A 17,714-nucleotide genomic window follows, 5' to 3' on the forward strand; every position below is an offset into this window, starting at 1 on the left:
CAGGGGTAGTATCGTCTTTTGACTACCCATTCCCGCCATTCATAAAAGAAATATGAAGTGGGCCGTATTGGGCCTTTTTGAATTTTTGGCCCAGGCCCTTGTCCAGGTCAAGTCTCTTTCCGCTTAGTTTAATGGACTGCTGGAGTCTGCAGTTGCAGTCACGGGCATTTGGCGTTCTGCGATCACAGAAGGGAATGGAGTATTCTCACGATGATTTCGATCGGTTACTGTTATTCGAGCACACGCGGAAGACCGCTGAAGCAAACTACGCTAAGAATCCTCTTGACGCTGATGTACGTATTGTTCTTCGCTGACCTAATATTCCTTCCTTACACTTATGCTTGTGAGTTGCTTTGCTCATACTCGTGCATGAAATGAAATTGTTGCTAGTGTTGTTTTTCTGTTATTAGTCAATGTCGCATTACGTTATGTAAAATAGGAACGCCAAAACATAGATATAATGAAATTATCTTCGAACTGAACTTTCACCTCAGTAATGAGCAAAATGCAGGCTTGGTTTTACGGATCATGCAGATTATTGAGGTGAAACTTCAATTCTGATTGGAGAATAACCCCTAATTTACTGTAACTAAGTTTTATTGGAAATTATGTCTATGGAGTTATGCGTTTTTGTGGCTTTGTAGTTTAGAAAATAGCTTAGGTTTATTTTTTCTTACAGAAATACCTGGAACAAAAGTAAATGTGTATAATCTTGTATATGAATATTCATACAGAATCTGACCAGGTGGGGGGGAGCTCTGATCGAGTTGTCGGCTTTCGAGAAGCCTAAGGATTCTAAGGCGATGATTAATGGTACATAGCGTGATAAATTGAGCAAAATTTAGAAGTGAATTTTTGTTTTGGCATAGTGATGGGCGAGTTACTAAGATTGATTGTTTTGGGCTTTGGTGGGAACCAACCATCTAAACAGATGCCCTTTCAAAGCTGGAAGAGGCTTTGCTGATCAATCCAACGAAGCACGACACTCTTTGGTACTTGGGAAATGCACACACGTCATGTGGGTTTCTAACGCCGGATATCAGTGAGGCAAAGGATTATTTTGACAAGGCACATGAGTATTTCCAGAAAGCTTTTGATGAGGTAATGCTATGTTTGATTTATGTGCATTCTTCTTCGTTATTATTACAGGTTGTTGCAAATCCAGTAGATACTTAGTGGTGGTTCTGAAATTGTAGGATCCTGAAAATGACCTCTATAGGAAGTCCTTGGAAATTGCTGTGAAGGTAATGGAATTGCTATGACCTCTGTATCAATATTATTTTTGCAACTCATTTAATTCTCGTGTTCCAAACTTTACATAAAAATATCAAATCAGCTAAAAGTACCTTGTGATGTTTGTTGTGACCCAATGAACGTTTAAATATGTTCTCAACATTTTGATTTTAGTAGCATCAACTGTGTTAACCTTTTTATCAACTCAAAACATCGTACCCTTCTTCAACTCCATAAGCATTTGTAAAAGAAAACACATCATCATTCAACAGCATGGAAACTCTATGAACCGTATATACCAGACAAGCTTATACACTAATCCACATTGTACAAAGCCTCAAATATCCCCTCAGCCATTGCTGGAGAAACCACATGAACCAGCCCTGTTTCCTCATTTTAACCGACCCATATAACCCCTGTTATCCAAACTGCAACATCCATGAATTATCCACAAATGTTAAATGACCCAGTCGTGAACCATCACCATGAGCATCCATCACACTTCCTTACCTGCACCACTATACCCAAAATGCTCAGCTTTGAATTTTGATTCCATTGAAAGGCCCAACATCCATTGCCTTTTATGTCATTCATTCTTATTATTTACTTGTCAATGTATGAAAAACTTTAAGATTTAAGTGCATTTAAATTGGGGGTTTCCGTAGTACGAGTATTCAAAAAGAGAGATCAGATTTTAATCTTGGACTTAACATTACATGTGTACTTAAGGGAACAATATTAGTTGTCTGATATATCAGTTCTTCTTTTGTTTATTATTGATTTTGCTCTAATCGCAGGACTCCTTTGAGACTTGAGTTTTTAGGTAGGTATATATCTTTTTAAATTACTGTAGAAAAATAATGATAAACAGATTGAATATATTATATCTTTGTTTAGGGTGAAAACAATAAAATAAACCAATCAAACTATGCATGTAACCAAAATACAAAAAAACACATGACAACTTGAGAAGCCAAACCTTTTTCTTTTTTTCTTTAATTTCGTTTGTTTGCTTGGTTGACTGTATGGCGATGGGTGTAACCGTTAACCACATCAAAAGGTGACGTCTTTACTTTGTTTGTTGAAAGTTCACTCTACATGAATTATGCAAATAATTTCTTAATTGCTGTTCTTGCATTAATAAGAAAAATACGAAAGTGCCAAAAACTAATTTTTTCCAATTAAAACAATTAGCTAGGGTTTGATTAGACTTCTATGTGATATTTATAAAGGGTCATTTGAGCCACAATGCGGTGATCCAGATATTTCATAATTTTGTTTTGATGTGAAAAGTAAACTAAAATTTGTTGAAATTGTATAACTCGGTGACTCAAAATTTGTAAATTCAATCAAATCAAATGAACTTTCGAAAATAAGATCTTTACAATTTACTAAAATTAAAACTAGTTAATCCATAAACCTTTTTTGAGAACGCGACTGAGTTCTCCAATCCTTTAGAAGATACGTAGATGCAGAAATTTTCTCATTAGGCTATATATTATTTTCATAATTTGGATCTTTTGAGAATAATTATTTTGTTTCCTTTGTTTTATTTCATTTTCAACAGTAAAACGAATACTTAATCTTTATTAATTATTTTTACAATTTAGTTTTGGTTAACCATTTCTAACCGGGAATATCTTAAGGGTACAATGTTATAATTTGTCATCATTCCTTGAGGAAAATTACACTTTTAAGCTTAATATCTATCTTTAGAAGCTAGTTTTCAAAAAAAAAAAAAAATATATATATATATATATATATATATATAAATTAAAAAAAACTGATTAATAAAAAGTGATTGCTACTTTATATATTAATTTTAAAAAAAAAAAGTTCTTAGTTACTTGTTGTCTTAACACCCTCCATCAAATCGGGGATAAGGCCTTGTGTTTGCTTGTGTATGTTTGTGATTTCACATTTCATAACCTTTATTCACACTTATGATAAATAAGTCTTACTGGTAGAACAGCTTAGGTATTTTTTCTATATGCAATCAAAGTAATTGCTTTCTTCATTCTGTTTTTTTCTGATAATATTGTTTAATTATATATTTTCTACTCTGACGGCTTGCTGTGAACCATGCTTCATAGGCTCCAGAACTACACATGGAGATCCATAATAATGAGCTTGGTCCGATGAGTAATGCGGGATCCTCTGCTACTTCAAAAGGAAAGGTTGTATATATTGAAACTTTATTGTATTTGATTAAAGTTAGTCTTTGTATTACACGTGCCTATTGATGACCTAAAATCAACTTCAACCTGCTCTGTCTTGTTAATGGAAGTGGCTTCTTGATAATTTCAAAATGCTCAAATGGAGTTTTTGTTTTAGTTCTGTGGAAAAAGCCTTGTATGAAAAGTTACTCATGATTATTTTGTATGAGATTATATGTATTCAATAATCTATAATGGAGCATGTTATTTCTGATAACCGATCCATGTCTGCTTTAGCCTTTTTATGGAAGAACCTTAATGTCATCGTTTGTCTCTTCTCAGGAATCTAAACGGCAGAAGAACAGTGACTTTAAGTATGACATATTTGGATGGGTTATTCTTGCGGTGAGTATAGTAGCATGGGTGGGAATGGCCAAATCTAACATTCCACCGTCACCTCCTAGATAAACATTTTTCTTTGATGCTTTACCTAAGAAATTGGTGATAGGTTGTGTACTTTAGACTGGAACTTGTGTGGTGTTTACTTACTGACTTCATTTATCATTAACTTATTTTTTTTGCCGTCCAAAAGATTGGCTTTTTAAGAATGCTGTTTTTTTAGCATAAGTCGTCAAAGTTTCTCCATACTGATTTCATTTGTCACTTTTTATGTCGACAGCCTGATTTCATTTATTTCTGTATGTCCTGTTCTTTTTATTTTTATTTTTGTAAGATTGTTAATCACTGTACAATGGTATTTTGATACCTAAAATTTTTTATACCCATTTTACACAATCATTCACTATTTATTTCGTATGATGTCGTTTCAATTCACATGTATCCAAACATCTTTAACCATCAAATTCTTAAATAATATGCCAAATCGTATTTGTTTTGGTACTTCGTAAGTGGTTAACTTTCTATTTTTTTTTTAATATTAGTTTATTTTATACAATTTTTATCCTTTGAGATTTGCAGTGTCAGATAGGGACATTGATTATTGAAAACATTTATGGTGTCTAAATCTAAAGACTTCAAATAAAAAATGAATGAATAATTTAACTTTAAAAATAGAACTGTAGCACAATGTAAGTTGTTTATAAATAAGCTATAATTTTAATTTATATATTTAAAGTTAAAAATATATTACTTATACACTTAATTTGTATTTGTTATAAATATGTTTAATCATATGGAATGATTACTTTTCTTGCGCATCGTATATGCAAAAACATATTAGCTATGATTAAAATCCATTATAAATGAAAATAATTCAATGTGATTATAATGAATAGTTTAAATTATGATATGGGGTTATCTTTAGTTATTTAAAAGAAAATAGATTAAAGGTCTATATTACCATTTATATTTATTATAAATTAAATTGCGAAGAACATAACACGTTATTGGTAATTCATCTAACCTTAATAGTAACTGTTCTTATGCTCGACCTAAACAAAAATATACTAGCATGTTCAGATATTTGAGTTAAATTAATCCATAAAATTTGTAATTGAACCATTATCAAAACAGACATCAGATTGTATACTCATCAACTCGTACTTCAGATTGTGTCCACATCATTGATTCGGCTCAACTGCTTGAAAAACACTGTGCTTGTTTTTTTTAGTTGATTACACTACTTTTTTTCAACCGCCTCAACAAGCAAAGTACTGTTCAACCCTAATTAATTGATTAGATTATACTTTTAAAAAAAATTAACCCAACTCAATCCATAATTACGTCCAGAAAAACTTGAAGTCCTGAAGCCTTCAAGAACAACATAGAACAAAATCTGGATAACACTCAAGCTTTTTGATTCGCAATCGAATTTCAAATTGGTTCATCAGTTCATGGTTCGTATTTTTGGTACATAAACAACTATTTACACACACCCATTCATGGCGAAAAGGTCCACCACTCTTTTTTTAATGGTAAGAATAATTTGAGATGGCAAACGCTCATTGGTCACCATGCCATTACTCATAAGGGAAAGCAATCCAATTGGTCGTGTATAATGGCCACTAACACACATCGAAATTGGTGTACGTACGTGTCTAACGTGTGTCCTATGTCAAAAAGTTGCATAAAGAAGATTCCCCTTACATTTATTTTCTTCACCTAAGTTTCTTCGAAATTGTGACGAGCAATGTTTTCTTCTATCTCTTGGGAATTCTGCAAAGACAACCTGCTTTATTTGCTTTTTGTATTAGTTAATACTTTTTCTTTGGAGATTGGATTTGCGCTAATGGTCTTTTCCTTCAACATGGGATTTAATAATCATTATAATCACTTCATAGATCATTCATATGTATTTGGTGCTTTCATCCACTAATCACTTCGCTCTACAAAGTATATATATTTATGCTATTTGAAAATGACCCTCTCAATTCAACAAGAATAATAATACTAATTAATAATAATAATTTGAGTGACTAGATTCATAGGCATGGGCGGAGCCACGCGTTCTTTAACTTATTTATAGATAGAGAGGGGTCAATATGTTTTATTATTATTATTATTTATTTTTTTTTGAAAGATGGTAAAAGTTACTTGCTTTACTTTCAAGCTGTTATTTAATTGTGTGAGCTGTACTTTTCAATAAATTAAATTTATGTAATGTGAGAAAGATTTGTGATTTAGATATTATGGATGAAAAAAAAAGATTCTTCTGCAAATTTGATGAGAGAAATCGTATAAGAAACAGATTTAGAATTTATTTGAAGTTTTGTCTATGAATAACATGTTAATAAGATATACACAACACGTATTCAAATGAGAAAAAAAAATGTTTAGATTTTATTACTATTTAACATATTAAAAAAAGTATATATCCACAGTAATTTCTCGAAAAATAAACTACAAAATATAAAGTATTAGGAGCTGACTGGTGCACTGTCTATCAATATTCTCCAAAAGGCAACTGAAGAATTAACACTGTTATTTCCATCAATTAAAAAAATTGTTATACCAGTGGGCACGCAATATCATTAATAATTGAAGGCGAAGAAGAAAATCTTTTGCTAGTAAAGTAGAAAGCACATACATATCTCCATTATAGTTAGTTTTATAAGTATAGTGGAACGAGAATCCTTCCCATGATGTTTCTGGGCTCTGGCTGACGTAGCTAATATTCTTTTCGCAGAAACTGGTCTTCTGCAGAATATCTCACATCCCAAATCTATGTATATAACTTTAAAAAAACTATATAATGCGACTTGATGTTATTTTTCTGACATGAGAATCGCAGTATGAGACCATTCAACATTTTATATATATCATCATTTCCCTTTAAAGCATTCAATATCAACCATGCATCAAAAGTAATCAAACATAATTAACCCTTTAAGCTTATAATCTCATCATTATGTGCTTCATTAAACATGCTTAGTTACTGTTGCCACTAAAATATTTAACGTCGTAATCCTTAGGCAAATATAACATGCAAGTGAAGGGCTTAACTTCACCGTGGTTATCCAATTAACCAGAGTTAAAAGTTAACTTTAGCCACTTTTCATGTAATGTAGTCTATATATAGCATGCATTGATCCACACACGTTGCAACCCAACAAACTCGTCCTTCCTAGTCATGATTCCGACACTCGAAACAATGTTCCAAAGCACCTTCTCTTGGTCCCTCATCACTGGTTTCCTCTCAACGCTACTCGCTGCTCTTGCTATCTCCTTCAACTACTGGCTTGTCCCCGGGGGGTTCGCATGGAGAAAACATCAGAACCGTTACAAACACCATGCAAAACTCTCTGGTCCAATGGGCTGGCCCGTATTAGGGACCCTGCCTGAAATGGGCTCTCTGGCCCATACAAAACTTGCTTCCATGGCCACTTCCCTGAAAGCAAAGAGGCTCATGGCACTCAGTTTGGGAACCAACCGGGTTGTTATTAGCAGCCACCCGGAGACCGCGAGAGAAATTCTTTGCGGGTCGGGCTTCTCAGACCGACCCGTTAAAGAATCGGCAAGAACGCTGATGTTTGAGCGGGCCATCGGATTTGCTCCTTATGGGACATATTGGCGTCACCTTCGTAAGGTGGCGACCACGCACATGTTCTCTCCGAGGAGGATTTCTGATCTGGGGAGCCTCCGACAGAGAGTGGCGGGTGATATGGTGAGGAAAACGTGGAAGGAGATGGAGATGAAAGGGGTGGTGGAGGTTCGAGGGATATTGCATGAAGCGTCCCTGAGTACCATGTTGGAGAGTGTTTTTGGGATCAATAATAATTGTATAGAATCAGAAAGAGAAAAGATGTTGGGAGATATGATCAAGGAAGGGTACGAGTTGATTTCCACGTTTAACTGGGAAGACTATTTCCCCTTCAGGTTTTTGGACTTTCATGGCGTGAAGAGAAGGTGTCACGGATTGACGACTAAGGTTAAGAGTGTGGTTGGTGAGATTGTGGAAGAAAGAAAAACATGTGAAAAGCTGGTTGGGCAGACTGATTTTCTCAGCGCTTTGTTATCGTTGCCGGAAGAAGAACGAATAGGTGAATCAGATACAGTAGCTATCTTATGGGTAAGCAGTACTCAAGCACACTTGCTAACGTTAACATTTTCCGATGTTTAATTATATCTCGTATTCATGAGTATGTTTTGTGCAGGAAATGTTGTTCCGGGGAACAGACACGGTTGCTATTCTTTTGGAATGGATTATGGCCATGATGGTTGTACACCAAGATGTTCAGATGAAAGCCCGCCAAGAGATTGACACGTGCATTGGCCGGAATAGTCACGTGCGAGACTCTGACATTCCGAATCTCCCTTACCTTCAAGCCGTAGTGAAGGAGGTGCTTCGGTTGCACCCACCGGGCCCATTGCTTTCATGGGCTCGTCTCGCGACCCATGACGTTCACATTGACAAAGTCCTGGTGCCTGCAGGCACAACTGCAATGGTTAACATGTGGGCCATATCACACGACTCATCGATCTGGAAGGACCCATGGGCCTTCAGGCCCGAACGATTCATTGATGAACAAGTGTCCATCATGGGGTCAGACATGAGACTTGCACCGTTTGGTGCGGGACGTAGGGTGTGCCCTGGCAAAACATTGGGCTTAGCCACGGTTCATCTGTGGCTTGCAGAGTTTCTTCACCGATTCATATTGGTTCCGGCGCAACCTGTGGATCTTTCAGAATGCCTTAAGCTCTCTCTGGAAATGAAAAAACCATTACAGTTCAAAGTGATCCCTAGGTACTCTTGATCACAACTTGGTAAATCCATGCACAATAAAGGTTATTGTTGTCCAAAACAAAAAACAAAACAAAAAAGTGTTTCATTGAGGTGGAGTTGGAAGTTATGAAACGCTATGAAAAAAAAAAAAAATAAGTACACAGTACAAGTTGAGTTTAAGGAAGTCGAACATAGACTAACTAATGAACTGTATTGTGTGTTATGTTGTTTTCAAAGTACGGGATGTTATTTTAGTATTATCAAAACTCACCCTATCACTCACGATGAAGGTTTTGGGAGATCTCTAGTTGAATCACACCAACCACCCCAAATGTGTAATGAATAAATATATGTATGTATATATTATCTATGTCGTTGTTTGATAGCAAGAAACTGAAATGGTTTTGATGGTAAAACTCACTGTTTAAGCCGTCAAGGTCACAATTTTAAGCGAAACATTATTGGAAGTAGGAAAATGGATAAACATAGAGAAAATTATTAAGGCTACTTTGTGATTAAATATTTTTTTCTCGAGCAATTTTAGATCGTGTATATGTATGTTAATTTTAGATCGAGCAATTTTCTCTCGATACTTTTATCTTACAACATTGAATATTTATTTTATCACGGTATTATTTTAGGATTTTTTTTCAAGAGATTTTGACATCAGAATGTGTTATATGTAATAATTTTAAATATTACAATTTGATGTAAAACTCGTAATTAAATACTTTTGTCTTACTCAGTGTTGCATTTATTATAATCCTGTAACTATATGGTATGATATCATTCAGTCTAATGTCAGTCATTCAATTCATGACATCGTAAATGAAGAGATATGATTTTATTACATATCAACTTGGCGAGTAAGATGCTTTGTGCAATAGTGAATTTTTAATCTTCTATCTTTGCTTGCTTCATTTGCATAACTCATGAAGTTACTGCTTTAACCAATACACATGTGTTCCTAAATGCAACTAGATAGTTGTTCTTAAATCTAATTAGATCATCTAGTTAGTGCACATGTATTATTTCCTAATAATGTAATTAGATTGTCGTCCCTAAATGCAATTAGATAATAGACACACAAACAATAATGGCAAAAGGCAATAGTAACACATTCGATCAACATCTTCAAATCGTAGAAAGACAAAGAAACCAAACAAATAGCTAAAAATGTAACCAATCTCACTTGTGTTTTCCCTTAATGTCACCCAAGACTAGGTTTGCGTTGGATTGAACAATGGGTTGCACAATGTAGTTGTAATTGTTTACGATGATTGAAATAAATACATTGTTTGATGAGATAATAATGATGTATAATTGTGAATGTCATGTCATATTGTAATATTTAAAATCATTACAGGTGACAAGTTCTTATTAAACACACGTTAAAAACACCAAATTTTTTTTAAATGTATCAAAGCAATGTCCATTTTACTATATAATCCTTAAAGTGAGAAAAATAATAAGAAAAACATATTTCAAGCATGCAAAACTATTTTTATACTTATTATTATAACAATTGTTTCAATTTTTGAGTGAGAAATTTTGAAATATTAGAAAAAGGTTGAGAACTAAATTTTAAATTTGAATTTCATAAAAGTTTAGTGTGAGACATAATACAAATTATATCAAAATTTCCGAACATATACAACTTATATCCATTCTTTCACAAGATAAACAGATTTGCTATCCATTAAATTCAATATTCATTGTTACAATTTTTTCTCTCGATTTATTAGGTTAAAAATAGGTGAGTTTTTCTAGTATTTATTTTTCGTAACATTTTTTTTTGTATTTTTTGGAATTAAAAACAAATTGATGTTGTATTTGTCTTTAATGAATTGAGAATGTTGGATCGAAATGTAAAATGTTAAAATTATGTAATATCATTATTAACTATCATCAACAATTGATAATAAAGACTCACAAGGTCCATATAATAATCACTTTATAAAGTTAAGATATATTAAATACAAACAAAACATCCTCAATAATGTATATCAAATTATAATTTCTCAACTAAACAAGTAATAATAATTACTTTAGGTTAGTCACCTCATTTAAAATATCATAAATTTAAATTAAGAAAAAATATATTATTTTCAAGGAAATAACTAAAAAACTATATTATTTACTATAAAAATAACTAAATTAACTTTAATTTATAAACATTGACTCAGAAGTTCCAATATATTTTCATAAATAAAGACTCACAATTAATTTATATTTACATGTTTCCAGATCTTAATTTCAAACTAAAAAGATAACTCCGAACTCATATAATAAGAATTAAAGAGATATTTCACCTGCAAAACCTTATTTAATTTTTTTATGGAGATGAACCAGCATCATGAAATACTAAATTTCAGTTTATATAATTTACAAACTGATCTCTTAAATAAAATAAAAAATATGTCACAGCACATCAAATAATGTAAAAAAAATCATCATTTTAAATTTTGTAAAAAGTTATATATATATATATATATATATATATATATATATATATATATATGTTTATTTATTTATTTTTTCTTTAATTTTTTTAACTTATGTAACTTTCATACATACATGTTATTTTGTTAGTAACTTTTTATTGACGTTTGAAAAAAACAAAATAAAGTTTTAATAAGAAAAAAGTTAATAAATAAAAAAATATATAAATGTATTTTTGCTTTCAGTTAACAAATAAAGTTTTAATATATGTATTTTTACTTTTTATCACACTGATGGAACTATTTCTTCTTTAAAATTAATTTTACCCAAAATTGTATTATTAATATCCTGTCATGATCTATCTAATTTCATCTATCTTTTTGGAATGTTCTCTTTAGGTTAATTGGGGGAGATGATTTGGGTGGATTTGAGAGTAATTTTGTAATTGTTTTTTTGAGTGGATTTGTGGATAATTGAGAGTGGATTTGTGGGTAATTGAGAGTGGATTTGGAAATAAAGTTTGTGAGAATTAGTGTATGATTTGATTGATGTGATAGATTAAAAAAATAGTTTAATTGTTAGAAATGAAAGATTACCAAAATGTCCCTAGTTATAAATATAATATAAAATGTAATTTATTAATATTATATTTATTTGTAAAAATGTTTATATAGAGACAAAAAATATAAAGAATTTATAAAATAATTATTATTAAATTATATAAATTATAATGCAGTATAAAATGAATTTATTTTTTTCAAAATTTAGTATTTGTTTGTAATATAATTTACTACCAAGTCGTAAAAAAAATTTCGATAGGTAAGTGAGAGTGATTAATGTTAAAGAAACAAATAATTAAATGAAGTTATAATATTCAAGTACGTAAAATAAGTGGCAACAATTTAACATACAAATATATGGAGTAATAGGTAAGGTAATATATCAAACACACAATTCAATTTAAGGGAAAATAAGTAATGTAATACATAATTGGAATAAAAATTAACTTAGTCATCGAAACGGTGAAGAATCTTGTTAACATTCTGATTGAGGTTAGCAAATTGACGGTTCATGTCCAAAGAAAGGTTTGCCAAGTTATCTTCAATATGTTGAACCCGGACCTGCATTTGTTCCATACCTTGCATTCGATGTTGCAAGTCTTGTACACCTTGCCACATTTGAGTCATCATATTAGGATTTGATGGAGGTGGAGGAGGCTGCACAGGGTATTCATGATGGTCTGTTTGGTCTTCTTCTTCATCATCAGCATGATCGTGTTGCCAAACACTGTTGACATTAACAATATGCATCCTCTTCAAAGAATTCATTGAAAAGTGATGTCGGGACCCTATCTGAGTGCACGCGTTGGCATCAACATGAACTCCACAATATTGCAAGATCCGTGTGATAAGGACACCGTATGGGAGGGGTGTGTCACTGGCCTTGCATTTAAGCATATGTTGCATGATGTGATGAGGCCAATTGATAGCTATATTATTTTTAAGCACCCATATCATAAAAATATCTTCCTGCAATAACCTAGCAAAATTCCCAGGTCGTGGAGTCAACATATGCACAATAACATAATGCAGAAGCCTATCATTCATATTCAAACAACCAACTGTTAAAACACCGTGACCACCCTCCAAATCTGGTATAACCATAGTAGCTAATGTCATGTCGCGGTCATATGGAAAGTCCTCTGGGATATTTGAATAACACAATTTCTTACCTTGGTACTTCAAGTTAGCTACATTCAACAAATCAACAGGTTTCAATCTAATTCTTTTCTTGTTCACCTCACTGATCAAATATCCATTTCCAGATATCTTCAGATTGGAATAAAATACTTTGATTAAATCTGGATAGTAGGGTCCCTGCAATGTAAGCAATTCCACCACCCCTTGAAATAGAAGATGTTGTTGAAAATATAACCCTGAACCGGTAAATGATTCAAAATTCATTATCTTGGGAACAACTATACTCCTTGTATAGAAATATGCTGCATAGTTTTCCATTTGATGACTGTGCGTGAAGAAACGACTCTGATCTAAATGTTCCTGTACAGATGGTCTTACATGGGCTGCATCTTCTGCCTCAATGAGGGTTTCTTTTCCCTTACGACTTTTTCTTGGCCTTTTGGTTGATGATGAGGTCATTTCACAGGTTCTTGAACAAAGTAAAACAGGAGACAACAACAAAGCTAGTGATAATAAATTACTTATATTTAACAATAAGAGTGAATAAGAACAAATCATTACATCGTATTTTTAAACATAATTTTAAAATCACAGATGGATAAAATAAAGATAATTCTTAATTAAGGTGACTATGACATCAGTACACATAATCGTAATAATAGTAGTGATATAAGCCTTCCTAACAGTCACCGCCCGATATCATTTTACATAATTTATTCCACTGCTTGTGTGGTGGAAGTCCCATCAACCTCTTTGTACATGTGGGGTTTCCACATAAGAAATCATAACATTGCTCTAGCAAATTTTCATCAGCAATGTTCATAGCACTAAGCATTTCATAAATGTCCGCCTCTGTATATGTGTAATTGGAGTTGCGACGGAGTATTTGATTTCTGTCTTCCATAGCTGTTACTTGACGCACGACTGCATCAGAGATCACACCAAAATGAACATTTGATGAGCTAAGCACACCAGCAAAACCATCCAGGCTGGTCGTCAACTTATCAAATTGAGAATCAATAACATCAACCATAGGTGCCTTTCTTTTTTAGTCGCGTGAAGATGAAGTACCACCGGATGGGACAGAAGGCACAGATTGAGTCTGTCCTGGACTATATTCATCTACAGATGGAGGAGGAGATGGTGGGGTTGGGTCTCTATACCTCATCCAATCAGGCTGTTCTGGAGTGTACTCAATATTTTGGTTCAAATCAACACTTACACGAGGCCCAACTCGCTGTCTTCGTGCTTGACGAGCGGTTCGGACACCAGTCCCTGTAGCTCGATCAGCTGCCCATAACTCAACCATTAAATCATACTGTTTTATGCTATTAACTCTCCACTTTGCCGCAGTTGGTCTGGACTGAAACATGTACAAGAAACAAACTATGAAGATATGACTTATAATAAAGACGACATAAATGTTAGTGTTGGTATAAATACCTGAATCAGGTCCATCCAAACTTCGTCCTCAGCATGAAATTTCATACTAACCGGGTTCCACGCAAATCCACTTAATCCAGAAAACAAGTCATGTACCTCACGCCATTTATCTTTCAAGACTTTCTGACGATTTTTTACATTATTTTTCGTAACTGCGACATACCCAAAGCTATCAAGATGATCAACTATGTTGCTATATGCCTGGGATGTCCAGCTACCGTCAACCCTATTACCGATTCGTGATTCCTCAATCATACAGTGTAGAAGATGTGCGTCCATGTCCTCTGTCCACTTCATGAACTCTTTAATAGGAGCAGAGGACTCAATGGCGGCTGCCTTACCTCTATTCATTTTAAACTTATTTCATCAACAAATCTGTAAGAAGTTAAATAGAAACATCCTTAATATAATGTTGTTGTCACACACATAACATGAAATAGTCATACAATGCATTAAAATACAATAACTACGAGTTTTGATAATCTCGCCACATATGATCGGCTATAGAATCCCTAATATTACTACCAATCCTATGGTCGTCTTCTTTATCTTGAGATGATGAAACATTATGGTCTTCCATTTCATTCAACTCGTTATCAACTTCATCAAGTAATGACTCATCGTTATCCACGCCACGAAGGAAGTTGTGTAATATACAACAAGCTAGTATGATGTCTGTCATTGTCTCCAACCCATAGTGTGGTTCAGTGCCACTTGCAATGATAGGGAATCGTTTTTTCAAAACACCAAAAGTTCTTTTGATAACATTTCGCAGAGATGAATGCCGGTGATTAAACAACTCCCTTGCATTTTGGGGTCCTCTGTGTGTATATTCTTCAAGGTGATATCTTACGTCTCTATACGGAGTCAAAATTGTGGTTTTCAACATGAATCATGCATCACCGAGGTAGTATTTTCCTACAATTTTGCATAGAGAAAGATAATTAGTCACTCATACAATTTTAAAATCCTCGACATCGCTATGTAAACACTGACCTTGCGGGATAACCAATGGGTCATCTCGATCAAGAGCATTTTTTAAAATTCTTGAATCAGATGCAGTGCCTTCCCACTCAGCAAGAACGTATGTGAATTTCATGTCAAAATCACACGCCGCAAACACATTTTGTGTTGGCCAATCTTTTCTTCCTCGAAATCTCGCAGCTTCACTTCTTGGCACCTTAACCCTAACATGAGTACCGTCTATGGCCCCTAGACAATCCTAAACAAAAAAAATCAGAACTAATCATTTCATAACATGAAATTTTTACCATCCTTGGTTCAAATAACTTTTACAATAACAGGGAATAACTACCTTAAAGTAAGGATAAAATCGATTGTTGTTCAACACATGTGGATGTACCTCATTTCCTGATGGTTGAATTAGAAATTCAGATTCTAAACTTAAGATAGCGTCTAGGACATTGTGAAAGTGTCTGCTAACGGTTGAACCTGAGCGATGCCAGAAAAATGCAACACTTCGGTTCTTAACATTATGGCCAATTATATGAAGAAATTCAGCAACTTGTTGTTCCACGGTCGAACGAATGGCATCCTTAACTAACTATGTTGATCTTAGTCTCTCACAGAGATTAATAAATGCCTCTGGACCCATCCTAATAATGTCGCGGCATCGATTAGTGTGAACAAGATATGACATTAATTGCTCCCTACGACGATCTCTATCAGGTAGGTAATTGCTTACACTACTGCAATCAGTAGAGTACATATTCAAGATACTCAACGCGTGTGCAACAATGCATAACATTGTTAATGCCGCCAATGAAGTGGTTATTTGCAAGTGTTGACGAATCATTGCTATAATATTGAAGTTTACACCAACCACATCGTCATCTACCTCTTGGCAGTCCAAATATGATAAATCTATAATTTCTTCCATCTAAATATACTTAAACAATTAAACATACTACAATAAAAGTTTAAAATTCATATATTCATTAAATAAAATACAAATATACATTAATACATTCAACTAATGCTTATAAAAAAAAAATTAAATAACATAATACCACAAAAACATTTAATATCTTTCTTATTAACTAGGTACATATACGTATAACAAATTAAATTAATATTTGAAATATTAATACGTTAATATATTTAATAAAATACAAATATAAATGAACATAAAATATATCAAATAAATAATCTTATACTCCTAAGGTACACATGTCCATAACTCAATAAATCATTCAAATAATTATATTATACCCAAATAATGTAAAATACTTACCTCTTCAACACGCTCAACACCTATATGCACACTTGAAGATGCTTTCAGCAACAACTAAGCAACCACACAAACACCTCTTTCCTATGAAAGCAAGTAAAAAAAAAAATGGGTCAATAACTCATACTTCTCCAATCCAACTCATGACACTTTGCTTTCATTTTTAACAAACAAAACCAAAACAACAATTCAGTTCATTATTTCATGCAATACAAAACGATGTTGTTCCTTCACCTCCACCACATTTTGTACCTTTGGACTTCCAAATCTCCACCACCTTCACGCTTCTTGCTCCACCACGATAAACACCTCAATTCCCAGTGAACACCTGCATCAGAAACCCACTGTCAGACCAGGATAGATCACCCAGTACCATCCACTCCTCATATAATCAGTACATATGGTTGCTTCTCCACCATTGTTTCAACACAACTCTATCTTCCCTCTCCACCTTCTTATCTCTCACATGGCCTCCGCCACCCTCACCTCCTCCATAACTCCCTGCAATGCCAATCAATAACAACCATTACAACATAACTCTTGTTAACCACTCAAAACCACTCACCACTACCATACTTGTCCACTCCGGTTAATCATCTCCTTCTCGGTGGCGTCGAAGAACAACCGTCGTGCACCCCATAACCTGCTCCAGACACCGGCCAAGCACCCAACACAATATCACTCATTTTTCAGTCAACAGTGTAACCGGTTAACTGTGCCCGTAACCGATTACATGACGCAGTGTAATTTTCTCATACAGACGTAATCGATTACGTCTAGCGTGTAACCGGTTACGAAGCCTCCACGTCCATTGTTCATCATGTTCTCCGCCTCTCACGCACGCGTTTCATCTTCTTCTTCAACCCTTTGCTTCTTCTTCACATGACCATGCACTTTCTGATTCTTCGTCCCAGTCTACACACCTACTAATGCAAACGAACACATACATGATAATGGCTTGAACTTACCTCACCACCCTCTTCCTCGTCTCAGCAAATCGCAAGATACTTTGAACACCAGCAACCACTCTCCACACATTCGCAGATAGCTCTCAAACTAGCAACCAATTTATTATGCTTCTCATCCCTCAATAAACAGAACCACACCTACCCACTACCATGCGCGTATGAGGTCCTATAGTCAATGGAGCTTTCATATTCAACACTGCACTTTGACTCTGATGCAGTGCAGGAATCTTTGCTGTTCATTGCTTTTATCAAGCAAGGTAACATCACTGAGGAAAAGCAAAGCACACGAATATTTCTAAAACCACGCCAAGCCATGCACTCTCGTGGTTCAACAGTGTT

The 17,714-nt window shown here is 34.0% G+C and overlaps 5 protein-coding genes across 5 annotated transcripts; 2 read left to right on the top strand and 3 right to left on the bottom strand.

Moving 5' to 3' along the window:
- Nucleotides 1-116: 116 nt before the first annotated feature.
- On the top strand, nucleotides 117-4,082 carry LOC148198212 (mitochondrial import receptor subunit TOM20-like). The gene is made up of 6 exons (XM_088116132.1): nucleotides 117-293; nucleotides 735-813; nucleotides 932-1,101; nucleotides 1,197-1,244; nucleotides 3,327-3,410; nucleotides 3,732-4,082. The coding sequence occupies exons 1-6, from the start codon at nucleotides 132-134 to the stop codon at nucleotides 3,855-3,857; spliced, it is 669 nt and encodes a 222-aa protein (XP_087972258.1). The 5' UTR covers nucleotides 117-131; the 3' UTR covers nucleotides 3,858-4,082.
- Nucleotides 4,083-6,963: 2,881 nt separating this feature from the next.
- On the top strand, nucleotides 6,964-8,751 carry LOC124829876 (cytochrome P450 78A5-like). Its single transcript, XM_047303461.2, has 2 exons — nucleotides 6,964-7,917; nucleotides 8,003-8,751. Exons 1-2 carry the CDS (start codon nucleotides 6,979-6,981, stop codon nucleotides 8,600-8,602), a joined length of 1,539 nt encoding a protein of 512 aa, XP_047159417.2. The 5' UTR covers nucleotides 6,964-6,978; the 3' UTR covers nucleotides 8,603-8,751.
- A 3,269-nt stretch (nucleotides 8,752-12,020) lies between these two features.
- LOC148198213 (uncharacterized) lies at nucleotides 12,021-13,172 on the bottom strand. The gene has a single exon (XM_088116086.1). The coding sequence runs from the start codon at nucleotides 13,170-13,172 to the stop codon at nucleotides 12,021-12,023; it is 1,152 nt and encodes a 383-aa protein (XP_087972212.1).
- Nucleotides 13,173-13,761: 589 nt separating this feature from the next.
- On the bottom strand, nucleotides 13,762-14,507 carry LOC148198214 (L10-interacting MYB domain-containing protein-like). Its single transcript, XM_088115728.1, has 2 exons — nucleotides 14,157-14,507; nucleotides 13,762-14,076 (listed from the first exon to the last, which is right to left on the bottom strand). Exons 1-2 carry the CDS (start codon nucleotides 14,505-14,507, stop codon nucleotides 13,762-13,764), a joined length of 666 nt encoding a protein of 221 aa, XP_087971854.1.
- A 115-nt stretch (nucleotides 14,508-14,622) lies between these two features.
- On the bottom strand, nucleotides 14,623-15,255 carry LOC148198215 (uncharacterized). The gene is made up of 2 exons (XM_088115729.1): nucleotides 15,153-15,255; nucleotides 14,623-14,990 (listed from the first exon to the last, which is right to left on the bottom strand). The coding sequence occupies exons 1-2, from the start codon at nucleotides 15,253-15,255 to the stop codon at nucleotides 14,623-14,625; spliced, it is 471 nt and encodes a 156-aa protein (XP_087971855.1).
- Nucleotides 15,256-17,714: the final 2,459 nt, after the last annotated feature.

This window comes from Vigna umbellata, chromosome 5, assembly GCF_029865625.1.
Source record: "Vigna umbellata cultivar VRB3 chromosome 5, Vumbellata_1.0, whole genome shotgun sequence".
NCBI lineage: Eukaryota > Viridiplantae > Streptophyta > Magnoliopsida > Fabales > Fabaceae > Vigna > Vigna umbellata.